The 26,771-nt window shown below is 42.9% G+C and overlaps 4 protein-coding genes across 16 annotated transcripts; 2 read left to right on the top strand and 2 right to left on the bottom strand.

The window, feature by feature from the left end:
* The first annotated feature begins 315 nt into the window (after positions 1–315).
* Positions 316–3,338, top strand: pasi2 (Protein). Its single transcript, XM_031983255.2, has 4 exons — positions 316–513; positions 614–743; positions 826–1,157; positions 1,241–3,338. Exons 1-4 carry the CDS (start codon positions 316–318, stop codon positions 1,340–1,342), a joined length of 762 nt encoding a protein of 253 aa, XP_031839115.2. The 3' UTR covers positions 1,343–3,338.
* LOC116429853 (fatty acyl-CoA reductase wat) lies at positions 3,127–8,832 on the bottom strand. Of its 2 annotated transcripts, none has more exons than XM_031983244.2 (9): positions 8,666–8,832; positions 6,238–6,613; positions 5,479–5,727; positions 5,261–5,406; positions 5,066–5,175; positions 4,693–4,888; positions 4,296–4,556; positions 3,910–4,167; positions 3,127–3,806 (listed from the first exon to the last, which is right to left on the bottom strand). In XM_031983244.2, exons 2-9 carry the CDS (start codon positions 6,559–6,561, stop codon positions 3,695–3,697), a joined length of 1,656 nt encoding a protein of 551 aa, XP_031839104.1. In that variant the 5' UTR covers positions 6,562–6,613; positions 8,666–8,832; the 3' UTR covers positions 3,127–3,694. The 2 variants fall into 2 exon arrangements, with proteins under 2 accessions (XP_031839104.1, XP_031839105.1); XM_031983245.2 differs by lacking the exon at positions 8,666–8,832 and adding an exon at positions 8,427–8,653.
* An 870-nt stretch (positions 8,833–9,702) lies between these two features.
* On the bottom strand, positions 9,703–19,085 carry LOC116429851 (5'-3' exonuclease PLD3). 10 transcript variants are annotated; one of them, XM_076364664.1, is made up of 13 exons: positions 16,752–16,981; positions 16,455–16,617; positions 15,700–15,829; positions 14,583–14,825; positions 14,319–14,482; positions 13,845–14,193; positions 13,644–13,778; positions 13,345–13,536; positions 13,069–13,197; positions 12,857–12,996; positions 12,545–12,710; positions 12,325–12,466; positions 9,703–12,234 (listed from the first exon to the last, which is right to left on the bottom strand). In XM_076364664.1, the coding sequence occupies exons 3-13, from the start codon at positions 15,814–15,816 to the stop codon at positions 12,029–12,031; spliced, it is 1,983 nt and encodes a 660-aa protein (XP_076220779.1). In that variant the 5' UTR covers positions 15,817–15,829; positions 16,455–16,617; positions 16,752–16,981; the 3' UTR covers positions 9,703–12,028. The 10 variants fall into 10 exon arrangements, 9 of the variants coding, with proteins under 9 accessions (XP_076220779.1, XP_076220776.1, XP_076220777.1 ...); XM_076364661.1 differs by lacking the exons at positions 16,455–16,617; positions 16,752–16,981 and adding an exon at positions 18,969–19,085; XM_076364662.1 differs by lacking the exons at positions 16,455–16,617; positions 16,752–16,981 and adding an exon at positions 18,889–19,054.
* Positions 19,086–19,297: 212 nt separating this feature from the next.
* Positions 19,298–25,438, top strand: LOC116429852 (uncharacterized). 3 transcript variants are annotated; one of them, XM_031983242.2, is made up of 13 exons: positions 19,298–19,820; positions 21,129–21,235; positions 21,655–21,787; positions 21,870–21,937; positions 22,009–22,266; positions 22,354–22,456; positions 22,568–22,698; positions 22,796–23,045; positions 23,113–23,180; positions 23,259–23,333; positions 23,448–23,894; positions 23,990–24,247; positions 24,442–25,438. In XM_031983242.2, exons 2-13 carry the CDS (start codon positions 21,130–21,132, stop codon positions 24,558–24,560), a joined length of 2,016 nt encoding a protein of 671 aa, XP_031839102.1. In that variant the 5' UTR covers positions 19,298–19,820; position 21,129; the 3' UTR covers positions 24,561–25,438. The 3 variants fall into 3 exon arrangements, with proteins under 3 accessions (XP_031839102.1, XP_031839101.1, XP_031839099.1); XM_031983241.2 differs by having other exon boundaries at positions 19,299–20,431; XM_031983239.2 differs by lacking the exon at positions 19,298–19,820 and adding an exon at positions 20,615–20,853.
* Positions 25,439–26,771: the final 1,333 nt, after the last annotated feature.

Genomic DNA, 26,771 nt, shown 5'->3' with positions numbered 1-26,771 from the left:
ACTCATTTAAGCTGTCGGGCGTCGGCTTGTAATCAACTACGGTGAGATTAGTGATTCGTGTGCACGAATGAAATTTTATGTTCGCATTCGCAAAGAAATTAATCGAATTCTCTCATGATCTTGCGCACATCCGTGGCGTAAATTCTCTGTATTTTCACAAACGGTGTATCATCGAAATACCTTTACGAAAGAATGTTTTGGTCACAGTACCTGCGACTTAACCTTTTTCGGTACAGTGCGAAAATAATTTGCCTTCAATATCCGTTTCTCTGCGTTTACAGGCTACTACCGAGATTCTATTGACGAGTCGATAGAATGAATTACGGGAAGAAGTCTCCTAGCATGGGTACGCCATCGGTGTATTCACATGTCACTACGCGTAGTAGTGCAAACTTAAGATCTTCGCGATCGGCGCGTAGCGTTAAAACACCCTGGTACCAGAAACCAATTTTGACGCACGCTTACATACTCGACATTCAAAGAGGCGCTATGTTTACCGCAATATTTTCATTGGTATGTATCATGATTTGTTTAGTGATTGTTTATTATATTCGAGTAAGCGTATAGTTATCGATAGATGTATATATATATATATACACATATATTTCTTTAGGGTTTAGCTATTTTCACCATTTGTACATCGATATTCGATCTTTATTGCCTTTCTCAAGCTGCACCAGGTTCGACGCATTACGGCTATTACATAATATCGTATGAATTTGTATACGTGGGTAACCAACACGGTGAGAGTAACATCCGTAGCTTTGGAATTTCATTAAATAAATTGAGGAATACCATTATATTACAGAAACTGTATCGTTTCAGTTCGCAATGCCCTTGTAGTGTTTGCTTTATTCTCAATGCTTGGTGGAATGGTTATTTTTGCGACATCCCTGATGCTGATAACTGCTTTGCGAAAGGAATACGAACGGAAGATGTTGCCTTGGTTGTATAGTTTTGCTACTTTTACTCTTTTTAGATTGTTTGCTTTTGTATTCTTTAGTACGGTAAACGACATGATATTTGCCTATAATATCATGATGTGTTTTTTGTGGACTGTATTCCTTTGTTTTTCCATCTATGGATGGTTAATCGTGTATTCTCTGTACGTGGAATTGAGCGATCTCACAAGATTGGAAGACCTCGCTCATCTGAGGGTAAGTTTTTCGAATGGAATATTTGGAATAGTTGAATAGAATAGGAATTTTCACACAGAGAATCGATGAATTTGAATTTTTAGATCGGTACAATGCAGTCCTTGAACGCGTCTACCACGCAATCTATCGCTGGTTCTCGGCCGACAACTCCTCATAGCGCGGTATCTACAATGCCGGCTAATTAAAAGAAAGATTTCGACGATCGTTCATTATTCGTCTACGAAAGAGAAAGTATTTCTGCGTATTCGGTACGAAAGAGAAAACTCCAGGCCCATCTGAAACATGAAAACTGAAAACTAAAGGTAGTAGTACAGGCCGCTCGCTTTCCCTGTATTTTACCGTTAACGCAGTAAATGTTGAGTACCGCCGCACTGGATGGTTGTTGTCTGATACGAACGTGCCGTACGGACATTATGAAATGCGACAGATAAACACGACCGTACGTTATTTTCGCTGGAATTGTGACACTGCCTTAGCGTTTACTCGAATCCGTCCATTTCTATTGAAATCCGTCCAAAGTAAGTATTTACATGCCTGGGTGAATGCGTTTTACGCGACTCGTAGCTAAAGTAATAAGAAACAACGCGGGTGTGTTTATTGTAAAAAATAAGATACTGTATTCTAGAGAAACTAGAAATAGATATTAATTCTTTTATATACATATAATATAATAATTTTCATAGTTATATTTCTTTACTTCCATCTTGTATCGAATATATCTGCTTATGCGTATACATTTTATTCCGTACACGATTCCCTTTTTATTTCTCGTCAATTCTTAATTTACACGATTCACCGTCCCGGAAATCCTTGAAGTATAAACATGAGATTTTGCTTCACTTGTATCTCCTGCACAATCGAAAAACGATTTGCACGATTTTCGGACTAGGTACGTACTACACTCGTATCTACAGTTTGGTCTAATTATTATTCGTCTGAATTTCAACATCGGATACAGGTAACGCGCGCGATAATATTATTTGAAGAACGAAATTAAACAATGATGGAATTACTTTGATCACGGAAAAATCCGTGTACCTCTGATTAAGATTCGAAGAATCTACAGCGTCGATGAATCGATCTGTAGTGGTTGATTTAATTGTTCGGTGGATATCGAAACCGTGGTAGCTTCTTCTGACGAGTAGGTCACTAAATAGGAAAGAAATCCTACTGCGCTCCCGAGAAGCATTAAAAAGAATATACCGACCGCTATGAGTACGTGCCATACTATGCCGAATGTGGCAGTCAACGTGTACATAGCGATGGCAAGACACATCACTCGTCAAAATTGTTTGTCTTTCTCAATGACATCTACAATAGAAGTATTTTCTATAGAAATAAGAAGTGTTCGACAGGTAATTTTAACCCCAAATTCGAATTGATCTTGATCGGATAACTTCACGAGGTACAATCGGATATGATGTTATCTACGAATTGTACGATAGAATATATCACAAGTGTAAGTGCGTATGCTTGACAGAAATCAATCAAGATTCTTCATCGAGTTTAGGATGTTTTAAAAGTTTCTTTTACATGTATCGATAACAAGCGTAGGAATCGATCGGTTCAGAGGTTACGCGTAACTTTGGCAAAACGCCGATTTTGACTAATCCATTAAGTTATCGAGTAATCGATCCATTAGGTAATTTTCTTTGTCGAACGTTTGATTTTTGCCCGCAAGACAATCGTTGAAATGCGAAACACGACGTATCTTGTGACGTATGTACTCGTTAAAGTTGTTGTTGTACGACATTCCAAGTATCTACGTACTTATGTAAGTAGCCAAAACGGTTGGCGAGGGGCGGGCCGCGTGGGTGAGCGGGCCTGGGAGGGATAATAAAAACAATAGCAATCTAGAGGAAAGAGATGACGCACAAGGAGGAAATGTTGGAAGAATCGATGGTGAAGCGACTCGAGAATCTACCGAATCGAAAAATGCGAGGTTAAAGGAATAAATCGAGACGAATCGTTTTCCGTAAAAAAGAAGTTTCTTTTATTAAAAATACAAGCGTACAATACAAGAAACGTACGCGTGCAAACGCGACTGAAATTGAACGCTGTTTGCGCGGTAAATTGTTAATTGTTCTATGAGCATACTCATGCGTGAAAGCATGAAATGAAATACGAACAGAGAGAGAGAGAGAGAGAGAGAGAGAGAGAGAGAGAGAGAGAGAGGTGAAACAGGAACGACGAGTGCGTCGTTCTGTTTAATTTGAAGTTATCCCAACCACGCTCAATAAATAAGAGAAAATGTAACACGTTTAAACGACTACCAACACTTTTATCGACTCGGTCCCGCGCTTTCTTTCCTTTCTCCCCTTTCTCTTCTTCTCCTTCCTTAGTTTCAGACACCTGCGTTGAAAGCGCAGTCGATAGACTAACCGCAGAAGAGCATCAGGAAATTTGTTCGATCGGCGCGACCGATTTCGTTCGATGCGGTGACTTTACTCGACGCTAAGTAGGCAGGTGTGTACTTGCGCCTAGGCACACGGCCGCGCACGCACGTGTGCATAATTGTACGTATTTCTATTAAGATGCTACGCAAACTGCCATGTACAAAATCGAGAAAGGTGAGACACGGTTAGCCAACATATTCTCAGAAGACCGTAAGCAAGAATCACTTTCAGCGCTTGATGAATCCAATACAGTCTGTAAAAAGGAACACGATTAAAGTTTCAACGACACGTCGTATACGCGGAGAAACGGCAGAAAACACAACGAAGAATATAATGGGAATCTGGATTGCGATTACCTTTGCCATCTAACGCGTGCTTGGGGAAGGGTGTCCAGTGGATCCTTGATCAAATAGATACGAATTCCTCGCACATACGTTCGAAAATATTGATCCCAATCGACCTTAGTTATGTCGCAAGCAAAATTATCGAGATCCTCGAGACTCATTTTGCTGATAAGCGTCTTGAGAGTCTCATTTGAAAATGTCCACTCTTTCATTGAGAAATAATTCAACACGTCCATAAATTTGTGTATCTTTTTATAGATTTTGAGCATCCTTTCGTGGAAAAAAGGTATTAGTACGATTCGAAGCGTCCACGCACGGACCACGTAGGAAAGAAACAAGAAATTTGCGAGAGTTAGAATTCCATGAAACAAGAGAGGCGAATCGAAAAGTAAATTTACCTGGGTTGTTTGCCTAAGCAAAGCGTGACGCTGTCGATCAGCAGAGCCGGAAGTAGATGCAGAAAATAGATGTAGAAGGAATGGATTATTTTATGCCTGGTGTTGCGAAAGCTGTAATACCATATTGCTTTTCCAGTAGGAAATTCCAGTCCGTACTTTTCGGATAACAACTTTAATTGATCGTATGTAATCGGATTGTCTTGAGAAACGTAATTGTAAACTGGAATATCGTTTGTCCTTTCTCCTTTATCAGTCCTGGATCTGCGGAATCCGGTGTACAGAAAGATGCCGAGATACAGATTAGCTTGCAGGGAACCAGAGGAGGTGGAAAGGAACAGAAACAAAGAGAGAGAGAGAGAGAGAGAGAGAGAGAGAGAGAGTTATTCTTTTGTTATACCTGTGACGATTTGCTACGTCCCAAGCACTGGCTATTAGGCCGTTTATCGTTAAATCCCCCGGCACGACGTTAGCTATTCTAGAACCGTCGCAATGGATCGATCGAAGGAGTCCAGAACCTGCTCCAGCTACGACACCAGTTGGCCCGTACATATTGTCGATCCATCCTCGCAACGGTTCTCGGAACGTTGATATCACTAAAAATTCAGTTTTCAACAAATCGAACGTCGCATTTATATTTTCCATGGTTTGTCGGTTGTCGTATACGCGAGCGGTATAATAAGAAATCGGTGGATAATGATGATAAAGAGAGAGATAGACACGTTAATTTGGTAGGATGATCGAAGAAAATAAATAGGTCGTAAAATACCAACCGATCCCGGGTCGAAATATTCCAACGGGCAAGTCATACGCTTCCTTTTGCACGATACTTTCCGCTACTGCTTTCGTGAAAGTATACGTATTCGGCCAGACACCCAACAACCTGTAACATTCGGAAAGGAAAGGACTCGCTGAGAACAGACGAACTCTGGCAAACGAACACTGAGAGATTTCAGATGCTTTATTACCGGGGTGTTATCTCTTGGATCAACTTCTCGTCCACGCATTCCACCAAAGCTATCAATTTTTCGGCTTCCATCGGTGGATCATAGATTTTTTCTTCGATCAACGTGAGCGGACAATTGGCGTATGCCGTCGATACGTGTACGAACGACTAAAACAGTAAAGTCATTTGCCGTGTAGCTTTTACGAGGAAACACTTTCGTTTCGCGTTTTATTCGCTTGCCTTGAAACCAGAGATTTCCTTGCAAAGACCGATCACATCCTTAAGACTCCGAACATTGATGGGCACAGCGAGATTCATCTTTTCATCGAATCTAACGGTTGCCGCGACATGGAAAACAATCGAAACTTCGCGCGTTATTATAGCTCTGTCAGTCGAAGAGATTCCTAAGCCAGGCAAGCTACAGTCTCCGGCGATTGCAACAGTTTGATGTCTAAACTTTGGTCGTTTTTCTTTCAGTCGGCTAAACACCTGCGAAACCAAACAAATATTTATACGCGCGCGCGCTCGTCCGTCTATTTGTTTGCTCGTTTGTGTGCAGATAAACTCGATAAACAATCGTTCGGTTCTACGTGCTATCGCGAAGGAGATTTCAAGGTCGATTTACGTTTCTTTTTTAGTGGACCGCTATACAGGATTATGCATAATACCACGAACTCGCGGTTCGCGTAGATTCGATTCTTTCGCGCCTTGCCGATGCATCTGCGGTATATCGTAGAAGCAATTCGCTCGAAGAAGAAAGTAAGTAAAACAGAGCAAAGGATAGATAGGCGGAAGAAAGGAAGCACTGCTGGAAGGAGAATGGAAGGAACGGTAAAAAGCAACGTTAACATCGACCGTCGTTGCTCGACGCGTCCAGAGGGAGAAAGTGGATGCAGTTTACTCGGTTGGCGGTGTATTACCGAACGTAAAGATGGGAATTAAACCATAGGAGGAAAATGTTGGGTTTACGATGAGAAAGAATAGTTTGTCAATCCTTACCGGATCATCGAACAGTTCCTCGACACGTTGATGCACGTCTTTTCCTTTCTTCGGACGTACCAATATATAAATCACCGAGATCCCGGAACACTCTCGAAGAAGTTTCTCGATTAATAGTTTACCCATAAATCCCGTACCACCAGTGACGAAGATACTTTGTCCGTTGTAAAACTTTTGAATCGGAGTAAGATTCGGCTCTTCCGAAGTCAAATTGCAATCGCGTTCCTGTCGTGGTGTACATTCCGTTGGACTTTCGCTTAGACTGCAACCGTTTTCCGGCACTGCCACGTCTTGACCGCACGACTCCAATAAAACTTCCACCATCGCGTTTGTCGTTTGTCGTTTGTCGTTTGATTCACAAAGTCAACATTAACAACTGAAAAATGGAGAAAGCCAAAGTTACACGAGTTGAGCGCCTAGCAATTTAAAAGCTGTTACTCGTTCCGCCGTTCGTACGCTCATGATAGTTAACCGGAGAGAAACCGCGCACCGTCGCAGAGTGAAAGTAGATAGTGAACTTGGAGAGTTCGTACGTCTCTCGTGTTTTGAATCGAAAAATCCATTTAATAGATGCCGACTGTTCGTATCGTATACGATCGAGAATAATTATGCTTCCGCACCGACGATATTCCTTGTGAAAGCAAGGAAAAATTCACTCGATCCTTGCTTGTCTCTGCTTCAAACGAAACTGGGATACGTAAATATTAGAAATTGGTAAAAGTGCATTTCCACTCGATATCTTTGAGTCGTAACACAGTGACTGCTTCCACCAACACCTCGTCGGAACAGCTCCTATAGTCGGATGCTTCGTTGTCTCGAAATGTTCGATTTACATCGACAATGTTGTCCGAAGAAAATAGGAATTGGAATGTTGTACCCGTCAGAGATGGTTTCGCGAAACATTAGGACCCGATTTCAGACGGGGCAATAAATTAATCCCCGTGTTCCTTCGTTCCAACTGCTGCTGGCTGGTGGCTGGTGACTGGCGACCGGTCACTGAAAGCTGGTGGTTGGTGGTTGGTGGTTGGTGGTTGGTGGTTGCTGGCTGCTGGCTGATGCCTGCCAATTCCGCACAGTCCGTTCCTTTCCGCGATTTCAACTTGCTCCCGCCGACAGATATTAAATACATTGCATATTCATAGAGTAACCGTCGTAGTAGAAATCAAACTACTGCGACGCGGTTGATACCGTTTCAACGAATAGAACAATGCTAGCAAATGATGTATTTCAGAGTCGACGATACATTCGAAGGTTGACGTGCCATACCTCGTGCCGAACGAAATAACGGTACGGATGCTGCGCGAGCACGTTACACAGGTAACGGTAGTCGTAGTTAAATATTCGATTCGGTACGAAGCATTTCAAAGTTCCGAAACGCCGAAAACTAAAACTATGACTACACGTAACTGTATGGAATCTGATATTTCACGAAAAACCGTTATATTCTGCCGGAGCGACAATCATGGATTCCGAAATCCACACGCTTCGTGTCTCTGTTTCGATCGTGTCCGCGGATACGCAACGAATAAGAACATTCAAAGGTATTCTTTGTCGTCTCGTTGCATTTAGCGTCGTATCTTCTCTTCTTTTCTCGTCTTTTCCTTTTCTCCTCTTTCCTCCTCTTTTCTTCCCTCCTCTCCTCTCCCCTTCGCTTCTCTTCTGTTTTCTTCTTTTCCCTTCGGTTCCTACCGGTTTGCGGACGAACCCAAGATGAATAGCTAATGACGCGTGTTGCTAAAACCGTAAACCAAATCTGAAAGAATCGAACTGCGACGAAATCAAATATTAACCGTTCTCGGTCACAGATTGTCTTCCCGCTCCACTATTTCATTTTACGATACATTTCGAATTCACGATTGTTTCTATCGAAAATGATGTTCCAAGAGTCGGTGTGCTGTCAAAACTAAGAAATATACCGATGGATCGTTAGAAACAACAAGTGATAAATTAGCAAGGAACGCTTAAGCGCTTCAAGTTTCCCAACAAAACGACCGTCTACACTATTACGTTTCGTTATTCGAATACAAACAGTATGAAAATCCATCGAGCTACACAAGTCCGTACTTCGTACGACACGTTAGCTATTTGCAATTGAATTGTTCAACTTGTATAAACAACAAACATTTTACACCCTTGCAATGTTCGAGCGGTAAGCTAAGAAATATCAAATGTTACACAGTTTCACTGACCTTATCCGGTGTTTTGTGAAATTAGTGCTGACGGGGCGCTCCTAGATGTTAATAAAACTGCCGACCAAGCAAATACCGTTCAATGAACCACCCATGTATCGAAGGGAGGAGCTTAATCGTCGAGTATTATAAACGAATTAACGAACGAACGAACATTTGAACGGTTGAACGGTTGAACGATTGAACGATTGAACGATTGAACGATTAAACGATTAAACTAGCGATCGCACGCCAGGTACCTTGGAAACTTTCTCCTCGTGCAAATATACTGATCCTCCTCTTATGCCACCTCGCTCGAGTCTTTTGCAAGCGATACACCTCAGAATTGTCACTCGTATCGTCGTTGCTCTCGCTTTTCCTTTCTCCTCCTTCTACTCTCGTTAGAACGTTGCCCCTTCTCTTCATCGTTTGGCTCTCCTTCCCCTTCTTGGGCAGCCTGATCGCGTTCGACCCCCCAATCGGCACATCCCCGTGGAACGTTTTTCCTCCTTGTTCCATCGTGAAATACATATGCGTTTTGCCGAAGGTATTTCTATTGAATTTTTTATCTCTAGCCAACTGTCTGTCGTAGTTCTCTCATCATCCAGAAATATCAAGATTGACATTCGCAAAATACACCCACAATATCACGCGAGAGACGCGCGCAAAGTAGCAGCAGTATAAAAGACGAGTTTTCAACTGGAGATCGTACGCGCAACATTCGAAGACCATTTGCGACAAGAGTCCAACAAACTACCAAGATATTCTCGCTTCCAACTATTTGTGTACGAAATTATACAAGTACCTATGATTACAAACGTCAACCATTCCTGTTTGTAACGTTCAATAAGGGTCAAAGTTTCCGAGTATTGCGTTACATGTAACTGCCACTGGAACATCTGCATCTCGCGAATAAACAATTGATAAATCGATTTTAATTGGTGTGCGTTTGCAATCGAATGTTGGAGGTTTCGAAGTCAATAAGGATTATCATTACTATTGACCGGACAAAGTACGGCAATTCAAGGTCACTCGGATTTTCCTCTTAGACGTTGACAATACGATTTGCAGTTGATTCGGCTATATATTTTTTCATGTCTGAACGATGCTGTACCTTGAACAGTACGGAAGCTAAATCTTGAAGCTCCGACGTCCCGTGTGACCGCAGCGATGCAATGCTATGACGGTAACCGGTTAAGTGGATAGTGCAAAACATCAGTTTCTCGTTCACACGAAAATAATTGACATTGATCGTGTCGTTTGTCAGAGTGACGAGCGGGAAAGATACTCAGGTGTGTTAATATTGAGAAGTGACTTTTTTATTGTTTGTAATGTGATAATCAGCGCATACGTAGAGGTAAATACGCATGGATCTCGTTATTCATATATCGATTCAATTATTTGCTTCGGTTATGTAAATCCGCGCGTACTTAAACGTAAATACGGATGGATCTATAATATTATATACGCTTATATCATTGAACAAAAGCTTGGTCGACTGTTGACGAAAAGAAAATGTACAGGTTTCGTTAGGTGAATCCCGGAAGCCATAGAAATGCAAAGTTACGCAATAACATGTCTGTATGTAGAAAGGAAGCAGAAAGAAAATATAAAAGTCAGACGTAGCAACTATAGCGCGTTGATGGAATGGAAACAGCCAAAAGGAATGCGGTACTTGGTCAGAGTGGAAGGAGGCATACCTCTTCTCGGATGCATTTTCGGCATTAATCGATTATTCGTCGCTACAATCGGACGGTAAGAAGTGAATACCGTAAACGAAATACGCAACAAAAGGTACGTCTTGTTTCTGGGTTTTTCCGGATGTTACCATTTCATCGGCGCACGGTAGTTGCGAAGCAAACAACAGGAAAATGCAAACGAAGGAACGAAATAGAATAGACGCAACAAACCGAGATTCGATTCGACTCGACTATAGTAGAATAGACGAATACCTTTTAAAATAACACCGATTTGATAATAAGAAATAATTATATGTAGCGTAGTTTTCCATGTAGTTATTATGTAGTGACCATAGCGTATCGTGTTTTCTTTACATCTTTGTACAGTAACCGAACATACTATACTATTAAATCTTTTTAATCTAGATCACTAGCCGCGTCTAATAAGAAAATGAAGATTTTTTGTTCATGCATTCGAGTCTCTCGAGACTTTGATGAGACAGATGAAGAATGGTTCTGCGCACAGATAGAATATACTTGTACAGATATGTAAATACATGGGAATACTATATGTATATATATATATATATGATTATCTTATAAAAGTTATACAAAAGAAAATCTTTAAAAAAGAAAACGATGTAGAGACATGCAAACAATGGAACGGCATTTCTTATAGAGTATAAATTAATCGCAAATATTTCCTCATAAACATACGATCAATATGTTAACGTCATGGTTACACTCCGTTTAGTGCAAAACGTCACAAAGATTTCCATGCATTTTACGTAACATGAAAAAGTCAAGGCAGGCTTTTTTGCCAAAGTACACGTGATAATCGTATGGTATTAATGACTCAATTTGCAACTTGTAACGGCAAATGAATGTTTTTCTGCTCGTGGTAAATTGAATGCAGTAATTGCAATGATTTGTCATCGTAAAATATGTAAACTACACTATTACTTCAAAATAGAAGAAATTGAATATTCTGAGGTCCGGAAGAAGGTATGATCATCGTCCAGGGACATCGCGTACGATTTAGTTGTTTTTATTACCGATAAATGCCGCAGCTCCTTCAACGTTTCATTGTTCTCTAGAACATTGTTTTAAAGATTATCGTTTATCCGCGTTACTTATGTACGGACGAGGATGTCTCGAGAGACGATCTCTCTTAGAAAATACTCGCAAGGGCACTTGAACCAAGGCACACGGGCGTACGTTACGTAAGGTTATTCTCGTATTTAATATTTAAGTTGTGTGTGCATGTACGTCTCTTATGATTGACGAGAAAGAAAAAATCGCAGGAAGAGGAGAAGAGAAAGGGAGAAGGTGCAGAGGAAAAGGAAGAGGAAAAGGAAGAGGAAAAGGAAGAGGAAAGGGAAGAAAAAGGAAGAGGAAGGGGAAGTGGAAGAGGAAGAGGAAGAGGAAGAGGAACAGGAAGAGCAAGAGCAAGAGCAAGAGCAAGAGCAAGAGCAAGAGCAAGAGCAAGAGCAAGAGCAAGAGCAAGAGCAAGAGCAAGAGCAAGAGGAAAGGAAGAGAGAGAGCAAGAGGAAAGGAAGAGAGAGAGAGAGAGAGAGAGAGAGAGAGAGAGAGAGAGAGAGAGAGAGAGAGAGAGAGAGAGAGAGAGAGAGAGAGAGAGAGAGAGAGAGAGAGAGAGAATCTTTCAGTGGAAGGGAAATATAAAAGCACGGTAAAGAAATATTGAAGGAAGACGAACATGTACGTATCGGTGTGCGTGGAACGCACGCGGAACAAATAAAACGTCGGCTCGAAGGCGATATTTGCAGAGTTCGGACAACCGTAACCAAGTGTTTCGTAGAAGAGGAAAAAAAATTCGAGTTTGCGAATGACGAGAGACGTGACATTTAAAAACTCCGAGTCGAGATGCTAACCAGTCAGAAATGATTTTCGTTTTTGCGATTGGTCGAATTCTTCTTAACCGAGTCATCGTTGTCGCGCTACTATATAGCTCGATGATCGCGAGAAGTAATCATCTCGAATGGTATTCGTCGATTGTCTCTCGTTTGGTAAGCTTTTATTTAAGGCGCAAGTATACTCCGAGTACCAGTCGCGATGAAAAATCTTCTCCAATTGTTGCCTGAGATTATCCGACGTTTCATCGCCGATACTTTCAAATACCGTCCCGACACCTGTAACATGACATGGACGGAATTCTGCGCGTCTAGACATCGCAAAGTCATCTGGAAACGCTACTGGGACGCGACAAATGGGATAATTACCTGCAGTGTTTGTAAAGTAATCACCGGACCAATTGCTAGTTCCTATGTACGCGGCAGTATCTGTTACCATGTATTTGTTGTGATTCACTCTCGCGAATGGAATTTTATCGAAATCGGGATTAGTGGGGACTACGAACCTCTTCTAAAACGAAAAGACAAACAGATATTCCGAGCATAGCAAAGTACACCGACGACTCTGTCGGCTAGTCGAAACACCAACCACTTCGATCTTGACGCCTGGGTAACTGCCAGTCAGCTCGACCAGTGATTTCAGGAAAGGAGTCTCGGATTTGCTCGAATGCTTCCAGGAGGAGATCAATAGACGTACTTGAATTTTCCGTTCGATGGCTGCAGTTCGCAAAGCGTCGTCTATTACCGGCCAATACCTAAATATTTCGCCAATCGAGTTGTAACTTGAACGTACAAATTAGTACTATACGCGCTGTACGATAGCGCGCGTGTACGTATAGAATATATTGTACCGAATGGGGTGAGATGCGTTGCGAGAAGCAAACTTTTCTTTGATACGTACGTGATTTTAGCGGTATATATCGTCAAAGGAAAGTAGTCCATTACCGCGATATAAATAAATTTCTCCGCCTTCTCTATGCAATACAGAATAGCATTAATATCGTCCGTTCTACCCTTTGGCGAGAAAGGTGGAGGTGAACTCTGAAACGCGTCGTGTTTGAAAATCATCGAAACTAGTTTCGAGCCATTTCGCTATTTAGTAGATTTACTTACCGCGACGAACGTTCGATACTTGTTGTTCCTCGACGTAAAGTTGATTGGATTATTCAAATTGATGCTCGTGCTAAACGAGTCGGGCCAGATGGACGGTATTCTACCGTCTTCCGCTACCGTCCAATAAACCTAAGGAACGTTTTGCTAATAGAATATCGTCGAATGCGGGAGGAAGCCGAATTCGACCCGATTCGAATTGTACACGAGCTCCTGCGCGTTATTCGCATTCCGCCGCATCCTCTATATTACGACAAGATATCGAGACGACCGACTTACGTCGAAAATCTTGGCGTAGTCGTTTGCCAAACAACTGCAATTCAAAGCAACCAGGCCGAGTTCTTTCACTTGTGTCAGTGACCGCCAGTCCATGTTCGCCGAACCAACGTACACGTGCGTTCTATCGACGAGCCATAATTTCGTGTGTAACACACCTGCGCCCAACAATGCCGCAAAGTTTAAACTCTTCACCTGTTTGAATGTTCGCAAATTGAATGTTTCGGGGATCCGTGGTTCGCGTTCGTACGATTGCACTCGAGAAGTTCGATTGATCGTTAATCGCGCGAGAGCGGTGTTACCTTGGCGTTCGCCTTTTTCATTAAGATTTCCGTATCGATGTTTCGGCTAACGTGGGACGGCATGTTTTGCGCTATACGCAACAGAATATTGCGATCCTTGCCCGCTTCGAGGAGCATGCGAAATATCTCTTCACCCTGAAACAATCGGTTGAAATGATTGGTCGGAGGTGCGAGGTCCCGAGGCGAGATTCGGATAGGTACCTGCTTTGCAGTATCGTCCGGATATACATCTTCTCTCCTCAAAGTCCAATAGAACGAAGCTATTTCGATCTTTTCTCGCGCCAATAAAATCAACTTCAGCCAAGCATCGTACGTGCTCCGAAGAGACGGATCGTCGTCGGTGTAATTCATCCCAACCGGTAAACTTTCCACGAACGATATATCGCAGCCGTCCATGCAACTCGAATTGAAACCGAAACTAGTGCTGTTCGAGCCGTACTTGTCCGCCGCATGATCCAACAATGGCAACAAAACGACCAACACTATCAAAATTAAGATGACAGTGATTGGAATGCAACTCGGTCTGCACCATCCTTGCGCTCCTCCCCATCTATCGTGATCAAGTCGAAAGAATCGAGTCTCATAATGAAAGTCGCATCCTCGCACGTCGGTTTTTCGAAAATGCATCTATTTCGAAATGTCGAAATCATCGCTAGACATAAGAAAGTTACTGACTTGCCGTTCGCTACGGAATCGTCAGCGTCGTTTCGCAGCATAAAGCCAGATTGATCCCATAAGTCGAAATCGTCATCGGGAAGGTTGTTGGTGTGGGTAGCAGCGGCACCGCTGCCAGTATTGCAACCAGAATTTCTTTCCAGCCGTGCGTTTTCAGAAACTGTCTGCAACTCGAAGCAACGATTCAGTCGGACAAGTTGCATCGCGTTGCGTCGCGAAACGAGTCGGAGCGAATGGAAATCAGAGTTTCGGAAGATTACGTACAGACAGTTTCTGTTTCACGAGAGGCGTCCTATTCCTTCGATGTGGCAACAGAACGACCACGTCTTGATCTTTCGCCGCTTCCTTCGTGTATTTTGTATAGGATTTCAGCGTGGAAGCGGTCCCTTGGCTCACGCTCGAATTTGTCGGATTAATCGGATCCTCGTCTTTCATCGAACATTTCGAGTATGCGATGTTCCTCACGTCGTTGTTGCCGCCGTACGAAACGTTGTGTGTATTATTCACCTTACGATTCAAATATCGTGCAGTCAGTGAAAATACCAGCCTCTGTTTCTGCTGATTCAACGACAAGTTTGCGTCGTTGTATCTCGGCGGTTCAAAATATTAAACTGCCCGGTTAACGGATGGAAGAGAACACGTTGGAAATAGGAAATGTTCGAAATAGGAAATCGGGAGAGACGCTGTCGGGTAAAGGACAATAAATCTACAGATGTGCTGGCTGCCCCCCGTGTCTGCTGGTACAAACGACCTCTAGAAACTCTAGAATAACATTTCACAGTTCGCGTGAACCTTCGTTCCCGAGAAACTGAAGCTTGACTATTTCTCGAGTACGCGTGCGCTTGATCCATTTTCAGCGGTACGGATTTCACTGTCTCCCTCTCCCGAATAACACGGTATTTCTGTGGTTCTTCTAATGTTTAGAAACATTGCCAACACGATAGGATACCTCTTGCATCTATTTCCTCTGACGTTGACGGAAGAGAGGTTCCAGTTTCCGAAATACCGCGAATATCGAGTCGATTGTGTACGGTGATAACACGACAAGCGCTGAACAATTCAAACAATACTACAGCGTTTGAACAATGAAAATTGCACAACGATAGGTTAGAAAACATTCGGACGTGGACATGGGCGTCACTTGCAACACTTTTCCTGAAATCCACGGTGAAATTGGTCGAGCTGAAACTGGATCGAGTGCGCGCGTACTCGAGAAACGAAGCTTCGTACGAACAAATTTTAGTCTGCGTTGTCTTCGATTCAGTTTTTTACATGCAATCCCCCCCTGGTCGCTTGGACCGCCAGGTACGGGACACTCTGTATATGGAAAATACTTGATCTGTGAAAAGAACGATACTTATAAAACTTGTGAGAAGCTTACTTGTACCAAGATGTGACAAGCTTGAGAAGCGATTTGAAAAAGGCCATCCTGTAAATTACGTCCTGTATGTTCAGTACTGTCGGAACAACTGTTCCCTTTCCAGCCAAAGAAGGACATTCCTATAAGTTTCCTAGAACGAAAAGGCTACTCTTTATTTCGAAACACGCGTTATTTCGCGCCTCATCTTTGAACTGAAGAATGTACGGAAACGCGAGACGCGAAACGAAAGAGTTTTTGCTAATAACTCGAAACTTGGCTACCAATGTGTCTAATCGGTGTTACAGTGATAGAATTGACCACTTTAATAAACTTGGCCAACACGTGCAACATTCGTCGTATCAGATTCACCGATTACTATCCGCGTTTATCATACGCAGTCGAAAACCATACCAAGAGCGCCTATATATCAATGACAAGTGCCTAGAAATACTTGTATGCACGTGACTTTTTCGACTGCATTGTGGAACCTTTAAATCGAAAGCGAACAATAAACATGTACATGTATATATATATATATATATATATATATATATTTACGATTCAAAATGATACAAAGTGTCTTGAAAAAAAGCCCAGCAATTGGAAATGCGAAGGCGGGGACAATTAACGAGATAGAAAGTGCAGACAATAGATGGCATATGCATACGATAATACCAGAATCATTACCGGTTGTCACCGTAGTAAAAGTGTGCTTGCGATGAACGATCGTGCACGACCCACGAACAGAAAAATATGATGGCTCGCTAAAAACGTACCTTGACAAAGGAAATGCTTGGCAACATTCGTGATGCGAACGGCGCTTCAGCCGTTACGACTGTTGACTTACCTATCGACGTATTTTGTGGCACGCTCGCATAGTGTCGATCGAAAAGTCACGTTTGCTACGCGACGGACTTGCGCTCAAGAGCTTACCACGTCCTAGAAAGATTTCGACTTTCAACGCGGATTCAGGTTCCTCGAAAACCATTCACCCATATTCGTTTCAAGCGTGATACCTAACCACTTGATCGAGCAATGAACGGACTTGTTTGGATTTTTCCCCAAATACGTACGCGTATTCCAGTCAGTTGCGCTTACAATTTTCCTAGATACCGATGCTTCGTCTTTTCCTTCGACACGGACGATACGACATATCAATCTACGTGTTTTATTCAATTTTTTACAATTACAATTTCACTCGAATGCCCGTGTCTTTGAAGATTCAAATGAGCTTGAATATATATATATATATACATACGAATGAAAAGGGATATCCATAACGGCATAAAAGCACATTACAGAGCTTTCTGGCATGGTGCGGATGTATAATATACATGTATACTTTACTCACGTATGCGCATATTCGTATTAAAGCGAAATCCATGTATTGCGTACAACGTAATTTAATGTACAATAATCGAATATATGTTGGCCACTTTTACACATATGCAAGCGATCGAATAGAACCTCGAATAAAATAAATGAAAAATACACAAAGTTCGCGTCGTCGAGTATCGGTCGAGAAGAATGAGAAACTGAATTTCTCTCGATGACAACTTTTCCCGACTCGATGGAAACTATTCGTCTGACAGTAGTACGGTGTACGATTAACGAAGCAAAGATTATAAACACCAGCGTTACCGTTTCTTCGCGGTCAAGATAATATTCGTTTGTCGAAATACATACGATACTTTGATCTTGGGACACGTAACAAGGACGAAGAAATATTAAAGGAATATTCCGCCGTAGAAAGGCGTCAATTATAGATTATAATCGTATGCGCGAGGAGACGTGTCTCGCAGAACGTTTCACTCTATTTCTCTAGGAAAGTTAATTAGCCACGCTTCATTCGTTGGAAACGGAACTATTCTGATCGATCGATGACCGAGTCGTTTGCAATTGAATGCGAAGATGAGATTAAAAAGCCGGAAAGACGACCTGAAATCGTAATTTCCCGATATCAACGAGCACCGGCAATGTAGTCTGTTTCGGATCTGTTTCAGATCCAATAATCCTGACACAGATCGTGCATTACAATTGTTTACTCTGTACCTGAATGTATTCACCGGAAGAGTTGCCAATTCGTACTCAAAATTTCTCATACGATAAGCATCGATCTATCGGAACAAAGCAGTTTAGTACTTTGTAAATGGTAATGTCTATCGTTCTTTATTTATAAGGTGAATTAAAGAGGGATAAATGCGTGTCATTTGGACGAAACACGCAAGGGCCACACACTTCCGAATAGCAAAGCGGAGAACTTATTAGTTTTCCTTTAGTTTTCATTAATGCCAATTAAACAGCGATATTAGTTTAGTATCTACATGTACAGTGCGCCACGTGAAATCAGTTTCTCGTGATGTATAGAAACGAGTTTCATTCGGATAGTAGGGGCCGGTATTAGCGAAACTATGTAGTTGTTTGACCGAGTCGAATGTTTTCTTTGTATTGGCAAAAATCCTTCTATTTTGAATTCAGCAGTGTTTCACGGAAACCAACAGAGTCGAAGATGTTTGTACGTGATTTTCTTGAATTGGGAATGAAATAAGCTTTACGAGAATGTCGGATTTTCGGGCGACTATGCTTGTGGCGGTCTCTCGGCACGCTGCTGGAACCTCGTATGACATACATGTGTGTGTGTGTGTGTGTGTGTGTATTATGGATACGTATCGTTGGACGTTGTTTGTGAGAAGAGCCTCGAGATGGCACAAGGGCAAGTGAGGTCTTTTGCCGTGTGTGTACGTTGCGTGACGCGACAGAGTTAACGTGTACCGTCCCGACGAGTCGCACACCAGAGCCGAAAACACACCAAGTTCCGACACTTGAACCCGCATTCTTTCCACGGATATAGTTACTTACTACTGCTTCTAAAGAATTCAATGTAGCGATAGCGATATATTTTTATAGATAATAGTATGGCCGATATCACTGTTCGTCACTAAACTCGAACGGCCCGCCAACTGTTACTACAACGGGGATCGGTATATTGGTCGCGCATTAGTTTTCTATTAATATCTAGGACAAGAATATACGTCCGAGGTGAAAATTTGATATTTGATGAGCAATTTCCCTCCCCTTTCAACCCTAAAAATTTCAACCCGATTGGCCACTGCGGCCGTCCGTAAGAATACTCCACGCAAGTCACTAGCCATTTATTACTGTAAAAATTCGCAGTGCCGAGTATTATGTATCGGTAGAGTTGTTGCTTACGTATCGAAGAGTGTTCAAAATACCGACGACCCTATTGCACTGCTCAAAGAATCAATTGTCCGTGTAAATGAAATACACACCTAACCATAGGGCAGGGTTTACTAATCTGCCTTCTTTACGAGTCTACCGACAGACTCAAAACGAAACATTCCTATCGTTTGCGTCCGCCATTTTGACATGTACGATGTCACCACCTGGTGGCACGAACGTAATACTAGCGTTGGCCAGACCATAGACTAGAAATATCTACAGACTGCGCATACAATGTATTTTTCCGTCTACTGTTCTGAAATACCGACACGGTGGAAAACGCACTAGCGGACTCTACCCGCATCGAACGGTCAGTCGCAGAATCATTTAAAACTGCGACACGAATCCCTAGCAGCGTTTATCGCTCCTCCAATAAATTCCCTACAGCTCTGTTGCTTTCATGACATATTCGCGTTTGAACGAACGTGGATCGGAATATGTGTGCGCGCAAAGGGGCAAGTGTCGGAGAGAGACGAATGCGAGCAACGGAACGTAAAGTTTTCGAAACGGAATGTTGAAATGTTGGGGGGAAAAAGATAGAGATAGTAAACTCTCCGAGTAGTTGTACATAGAGATGAAAAGAGAAAGAACAACTCGAAGGAAAGAAGGAATATATCGAGACGATGACAGTTGATGTACACCGATCCGTATTGCGTAATTTTGCAGTGTGTTAGATTATCGGACAACCAATTGAGTGGCGTGTCGGTCGCTGTCTGTCGGTCGTTGTCGCCGCCGCCATTATTTGTATGGGCGAGCGACGAAGCGTACGAACGCGTAAACGTGTGAACTGTGCGAACGGTGGGAACGGTGTGAACGGTGCGAACGGTGTGAACGGTGCGAACGGTGCGAACGGTGCGAAGAAACGAACGAGTGACGAATATCGAGCACCGAGGAGACAAAAGGTCGAACAACGCGACATGTGTTAACGGTGGTTGCGTTTGATGGGCACAACTGAAAATGTCTACACGTCGAAGAGAATAGCTATGAAAGATCTCTGGATTCCACGCGCTCGAGTGCGGATTAATGCCTCGATCGCTCGCGGGATAATGGAGATTTGGCAACAGAAGGTTACAGCAACTGTGTAGTGCACCTACCGTGGCTATCTCGCGCAGTGATGATAATAGTGTTTGCCATGATAGAAAACGCAGAGTGTTCCTCTCCGACGTGTTACGATGCGAGCAATGTAGCTTTACCCAAGGGATCGGACGCGATTTGCTCGTATCCTTAATCGAATTATATTCCCAGTCCGAACGAGATTTTTGCGGTTGGATTTTTCCTCGCTTACGATGCGTGTTCGAGTCTGATGTTTCTCGATTCCTTGATTCCTCGTTTCCTCGTTTCCTCGATTCTGTGCTTTCGCACGGCTCGAATAGTCGAATACGCGAAAACTCGCGTGCTCGTTGGACAGCTTCTTTTCCTGGAAACATTATGTGATACCCCGTCTTTCGGAGCTTTGGAACTGGATCCTTTCTTTTCTGCTTCCTTTCGACGATACAGATTCGAAATATAACAGGTTAGTTTCATTCGTTCGACGTCCGATTGATTTCGAGGAGGAAATCTCATGTTTTCCGACACGGCGTTGCTCTATGTAGAACGCGTGACCTCGAAAGATTTACAGACGTGTAGAAGGAAGGGAAGCTCGGAGGGTGCCGGTGTGTAACTGTATAGGCGATTCGCGGTAAAGGGAATACGAGTGGAACGAAACGGAAAGAAACACGTGTATCTCGTTGAATAATGTATCCCTCTCGTAGGTTTTCTAGGTAGATGCATTTTCTGATTGTCGCGCAGTAGTGCATCGTCTTCGTACCGATACTGCAACTTATTGCGATTTATCGCGACTTACCGCAGCCGACTGCAACGAGCAAATTTCTTCTTCGATAATTCTGTTGCGTTGACGGTTTCGTGAATGGAACACCGATCGGCACGCGCGCGTTGGTGCGTTTCAAACGAATACGTTTAGGACAATTCCGACGACGATAAAGACTTTGCTCGTTTAATAATCCGATCGATCGATCGAACCGAGTCGGAATTGAATTTACTCGATTAATGGAAAGGGATGAGAATTGTTCGAGCGTGGGTAAACACGGATAGCCAAATCATTTCACTGGACAGTTCCCGGTCCTGCTGCTAGGCCTGCATAGTGTCTCGACGACGATTGGCTTGTGTAAACATTCTAATAAGTCGTACTTTCTATCGTGTTTTCATTTCAGGATGTTGGAGCTTTCCTTTTCGTATCGAAAAGGGAATGTTGGCCCTGCGACGATGTTGATGCTCTTGATTTTATCGTTCGGTGACATACCTTCCGCCAGTACCCACGGTAAGTCGGCGACGGAGACACAGGAGAGAAAGATTATTCTTCTTCCTCTTTCCTCCGTACCTTTTACCTTCTCTGCTACCGCTGCCCCAGAAAAGAAACGTACGTTCAAAGGTAACGATCACAATTTCGAGAATATTTTCAAATGGACGTACGCCCGGGTGATCCGCTTTCGTTTTCTACAGCTTTCCACATTAACGATAATAATTAATATCGAGACTCGAGGAATCGTTACCGATAAGTCGTCCGATTTCTTACTGGTACTCTTGTTATCGCCTGTCCCATTATTAGCTCGCAATAGTTGGAATTGTTCTACGATATAATATACGGAAACGCGACACGGTAAACTGGTTCTCATCTGTTTTCGTTTGTCCGTCGAATTCTCGTTCGAAATAAAAGTGTAGCGAATGGAATTCTGTTAGGTTCCTGCGAGTTCCCGGCGAGCTGGGCCGGCGAGTGGTACCAGAATGGAAAACTCGTATCGATTACTGTGAACGCAACCGTTTTGGGTGAAAGGACGTGCGTAGAACGATCCACCGATTCGTACATCATCTAGTGAGTAGAATTCGCTTGTTCGATGTTCGGCTACGAGAAGAATTTTAGTGTAGCGCATTAATCGTGTTCTGTCGCGTTTCAGTGGGGACAATTGTTATCACTGCATAATCGTGAACGACAGGCACGAGAACGTGATACAGTTTCGCGAAGGTAAGAACTCGCGAAAGCGACGCAAACGCGCGTTCGCCGTTATGATGAATAACGAGCGTTCCCTCTTGCAGGTTACTGCAACGCGAAGAAAAGCACGTTGGAGGATATGTGCTCCACCATCAAGTCGGACGATACCCTTTATTCTATGTTTCGCGTGAATTCCAAGCCGATACCTTGCCCTTTCAGCGGGCCTTCGTTTACGTTCTCGTACGACAAAGGCTACGGCGAGTGCCTGTCTCCCGTCAGCCTCGGCGAAAAGTGTATCGACGAGAGTAAATTACTTCTCAAGTATCAAGCTTGTCCGGATATCGAGAAAAGCGAAAGCAGCAGTGAGTGTTTGAGAATTTCGGCAGCAGCATGTCAAAATTCTAATCGTTTCGATTCACTGTTTCTCACTGTTGGCATCGATCTTTCAGTGGAAGAACTGCAGTGCTTGGCCGTGTGGAACGACGGTCGTAACAAGTATCTGGTTGGCACTTTGAAACGACGAAGCGTCTCGGGAGCAGAGAAAACGTACAGGTATGTATCTCTGTTCTTCCGACAGAGCACGATCCCATTCTCGTATCGTCGTATGCTCCTTAATCGTTCCACTGTTTGTCGTTTGTCTCTCGTGCGTCCGTCGGTACACAGATGCTTCTTGTACGAAGAGAAGACCCACCATCAAGGAAAAGTGGTATATTTGCTGGCTCAATCCGGTGAACCTACCTGCAACGGTCTAACCACTGTTTCCGAGGGATCGCCGACAATCAAACTCACGAAAGGTAAGAATCTCGGCTCGTTTCACCGTTTCTCTCGACGATCGAGTTTATCATCGGTCCTTTCTCGTCTCATCTTTCCTTTTTTCGCGTTCGCCGACAGTCGACAAAGAACATAACAAGTGCAAATATCCTTCGTGGATTACCGAACATCACGACTGGCATTCTTTGGATGGTACCAAGATTTATCACTTTACGAACAAAAATGCGACGCTCAAAGTACGAGTACAAAACACGGATGGAGATACGTTTCACGACGAGAAAATTGTCTGTCATAATTTGGAGAAGTTACATTCCACCGACAGTACGCAAGGATACAAAGTACAACTAATCGCTCATGTTACCAGTGGCTGGTAAGTAGTCGTCAACGGACATCCGAATCTCTGATGAAAGCGTAATGAAATTCCGGTCTGATTGCAGCGATATCGGTTACGTGTGTATGATATTTCACAAAAGGGATCACCATATTATAGAGCTACAACAATCTGGTATCTATATATCGTACACATGAGTTCTTTTAATTGGTGCACTTTAAACGCGCGTTCCTAATTTATGTACGTTCGCAGATCAAAAGGCTATAATGCCGGACGAGGCGTGTTCTCTTTCGGATACATCCACAATGCCGTACACCACGCTGATCAGTGAGTAATACGGTAGATGAATATTATTAGATTTTTTCAGGGTAACAACCAGTAACGATTGCCGATTGTTAATTGCCAATTGAAATTGATCGAAACTGATCGTTCGTCGCGTAGGCTCGTCATTGCGTCAAAGAAAGTGTCCGAACCACGGTAGATACACTATGATGGGATTTCCTCCATTTCACCTGGCTAGTACATCGATTCGTCGACAGCGTCGTAGCGAGAAACGCTTCTCGAGAATTGTTAAAAGGAGAACATGGAACGAGGATATTCAACAAACAACGACGCAAGAACAGCAGCAGCAACAGCAGCAGCAGCAGCAGCAGCAGCAGCAACAACAACAACAGCAGCAGCAGCAACAACAGCAACAACTGCAACACCAGGAACAGCAACAGCTACATCATCATCACCACCATCACCATCAACACGGACGGGAACAACAACACCAACAACAGGAGCAATACGGAGACGAGAGTACCAGTACCGATATCGAAATAGGATGCACTTCGTCGGATCAGAATGAGATTATTATTAGAAAAACATGTGACAGGGAAGAAACAAGTGAGTCGCATTTGGATTATATCGATAGAGCGAATTTCCACTGAACCGTCAGGTCTGTGCTTATATTTGTATATTTGTCGTTCATTTTCCCGTAGCGTATTACTGCCACGGAAGCTGGGAAGAGAGGGGTACATGGTACACGATAGTATCGCGAAAAACAAGTCAAATCTCTCCAGGACTGGGACAGACGTTTTGCTTGTCTATGCGATTCAACGGAAACGCGGGAAAGTTTATGACAGGAACAAACGCTAAAGTTAAACTATCCGAACAAGAAGTTTGGGTTGCAAGATTGGATCGTGTTTGTCATAGAGAACCCGCCGAGGATGAATGGACCCATACCCTCGTCAGCCAAGGTATCGTTTTTCTTTCTCGTTCGTGAGTTCCGTTGCGTTCCTACATCTTTCCGCTACATTCTCAACCTTCGTAAAAGTCTCTCTTTAACAGATTAACCGATAAGCATGAGGTTTCGTTACAAGTTTACACGCGAGCGAACATGTTAAAAATCTTGGATGCACAGTCTTTTACGCGTCTGGTTTTGTTGTTGCAGGTGTTTGCGAGGACGTAACAAAGGCAGCTTCCAGTTTAGCGCCATTCCTTCCTTTATCGAAAGTCTCGTTCGTTATAATTATCGGGAGTTGCGCGGCTTACAAGTATCTGCTGAGATGATATGCGTATTTCAAATGAAATGAAAGCGATACTCGTGACAGCGGTACCCGTTCCTCTGAACTCTTGTACAAATGGAGGACAGAAGAAAGCTGGAAATCCCTTCGAATCTTAGTTGTTTTCCTCTTTTGTTTCAACAAGCCGGAATCAAGACTAAGAAGCGGGCAATTCTAATCGAATGGCACGAATCGCGTCGAAGAATGTCGTGAAACTCGTAAATCGTTTGTACGATTGCCCGTGATCCGGCATTTCCTCCTTTTCCACCTCTTTCTCCTTTGTATTTGTTTACTTCCAACTCGTTTCACTTTGGGCAGCTTAAAGATAATCATGATAGTTTCACTTGCGTCGTTTATTCCACCGTTACGTAGTCGTTCGATATACTTTTCCCTTCGTTTGTTCTCTTTACGAATGAAACGCATCGTCTTTCGACTACTTTTCTATTCGCTGACATACAGTTATTCGCGTTTCACATAGATTCACATATTTTAGGTACGTACTTAGATTTTACGTATTAGGCTCGCGTGCTTCTCGCGCGTGAGAACAGAGAACTTTTTATACTAATGTTTAGATCTTGTGCATTTATACGCATGCTTTTTCTTGTATTTATATTATCCTCCGAAAGTGTGCGTCGCGAGGAAAAGAAAGTGTTTTCTGGCACGGTAAGAGATCTCACACAGAGATATCGGCTTATCGAGGTGAGAACACGAACAACGACGTTACGATAATGTTTCGTAAAAACTGCGAATTTGTAGACATTTCAGATTCAAGTTTTTTTCAATCAAACAGACCTGGCTATCGAACAGACCGCCCGCGGTTTTTGTAGAGACAAGCAGGGTACGACGAGTCAAAACTACGTTTGAGTAATCATTCGAGGTGAAATCCGTACGGTTCTAGAACGACAAGTTCGGTTCGTCTAACGCGTAACAATTACGATAAGAGAGCCCTTTTTACATTTTCATCGACTACGTATTGTACATAATAATTTAAGCACTGTATAAAGACTGTTTTTAAAGAGTATAAGTTTCTCTCGACTAACGATCGCGACAGAAATGCGCGCGAACAATTGACGGGATTGTTGGTAAAGGAAAAATGGTTAAAATCGAACAAGTTATTATTCTCGAGCGTTCGCGAAACAAACGAAGCGAAGTATCGAGAGACTAATTAATGGACAGAGTGAAGTGATCGGTTTCTAATGCAAATCTAACAGCAGACCATCGTTGAATCGCCTTCGCTGTTTGATCATTTCGTTTCCAAGACACCAGTGAATCGTACTTAATTTCCTGGAGACAAGATGATGCGTCCATTGCGCTCGTTTCATTCGCAATATGGGAATATTGCGGGACATTCACTCGGATAAACGATCGGAAAACTAAAAGGAAGCCGAACGATAAAATGGTAAAGCATCGTACAATACATATATCCATATGGTGTGTGGAAAATGAAACGTGTGCGTACACGATCCTTGAAACTAATATACGTGTACGATGATTCATCTAATTCATATAAAGTAGAGAAATTTTTAGGACGGAGATGAATTTTTATTTTTATACGGATAAAGCTATCGTTCCTCATTCGATTTCCCTGTTGGTTACTCCTCGACTTGTGTTACCCCTTTAGAGAATTGAAAAATCCTCGTCGGTCGGTTATCCCTGATTTTTCCTCTCCGCTGTACATGCTCCCCGAACCTGCGTTTCTACACTTCACTTTATTCCTTCTATATTTGATACTTTTTTACAAGAATGATAGGATTACCGTGCGTCTCGTCCATAAGGAATATAATATATTATTCGATAGAATTGCAAGAGCACGTTTCTGTGCATCTCTGCGTCTCTGTGTCTCTGTGTTTCCTTCGAGTCGAATGGGAAAAGATAGAAGAGAGAAAGAGAGGCGTTCGGATACACAGATCCGCGGGAGTGAACGTAAATCGTAATTGACCAGGCAGACGATTTTGCAATGTCTAATACATGTATAAGTACGCGTGCGCTTTTGTACATTTTGTATGATGGGTGCGAGTCGTCGAGCTGGAATGCATGCAGAAGTGTGTACTGTACGTTGACGCGTTGGGTTCGCGTCTCTGTGAAAACGACTGAGTTTCAGTCTACGTCTGCGTACGTTTGCGATTACTGTTCTCTTATGATTGTGATGTTAACGCAACAACGACGATCATTACGACGATTACGACAAAGACTGTCTCGGAGATAAAAACGGTACGAT

This window comes from Nomia melanderi, chromosome 2 (assembly GCF_051020985.1).
Source record: "Nomia melanderi isolate GNS246 chromosome 2, iyNomMela1, whole genome shotgun sequence".
Lineage (NCBI taxonomy): Eukaryota > Metazoa > Arthropoda > Insecta > Hymenoptera > Halictidae > Nomia > Nomia melanderi.
Note: the sequence above shows the minus strand (reverse complement) of the source record. Positions and strands in the feature narration are given on the sequence as shown.

Excerpts from the sequence above, each read along its gene's own strand:
- pasi2 (XM_031983255.2), top strand. The coding sequence starts at position 316 with ATGAATTACGGGAAGAAGTCTCCTAGCATGGGTACGCCATCGGTGTAT. Across the intron at positions 514-613 it reads TTACCGCAATATTTTCATTG|GGTTTAGCTATTTTCACCAT; the intron begins GTATGTATCATG and ends ATATTTCTTTAG. Across the intron at positions 744-825 it reads ATACGTGGGTAACCAACACG|TTCGCAATGCCCTTGTAGTG; the intron begins GTGAGAGTAACA and ends GTATCGTTTCAG.
- LOC116429851 (XM_031983237.2), bottom strand. The coding sequence starts at position 17,062 with ATGGATTTCGCTTTAATACGAATATGCGCATAC. Across the intron at positions 14,826-15,699 it reads CTTGTCACATCTTGGTACAA|GTGAATAATACACACAACGT; the intron begins GTAAGCTTCTCA and ends TTGAATCGTAAG. Across the intron at positions 13,198-13,344 it reads ACTACGCCAAGATTTTCGAC|GTTTATTGGACGGTAGCGGA; the intron begins GTAAGTCGGTCG and ends AACGTTCCTTAG.
- LOC116429853 (XM_031983244.2), bottom strand. The coding sequence starts at position 6,561 with ATGGTGGAAGTTTTATTGGAGTCGTGCGGTCAAGACGTGGCAGTGCCG. Across the intron at positions 4,889-5,065 it reads AATATTTCGACCCGGGATCG|TGATATCAACGTTCCGAGAA; the intron begins GTTGGTATTTTA and ends CTGAATTTTTAG. Across the intron at positions 4,557-4,692 it reads GACGTAGCAAATCGTCACAG|ATCCAGGACTGATAAAGGAG; the intron begins GTATAACAAAAG and ends CGGATTCCGCAG.
- LOC116429852 (XM_031983239.2), top strand. The coding sequence starts at position 20,825 with ATGGAACACCGATCGGCACGCGCGCGTTG. Across the intron at positions 22,457-22,567 it reads GGAGCAGAGAAAACGTACAG|ATGCTTCTTGTACGAAGAGA; the intron begins GTATGTATCTCT and ends GTCGGTACACAG. Across the intron at positions 24,248-24,441 it reads CCATACCCTCGTCAGCCAAG|GTGTTTGCGAGGACGTAACA; the intron begins GTATCGTTTTTC and ends TTGTTGTTGCAG.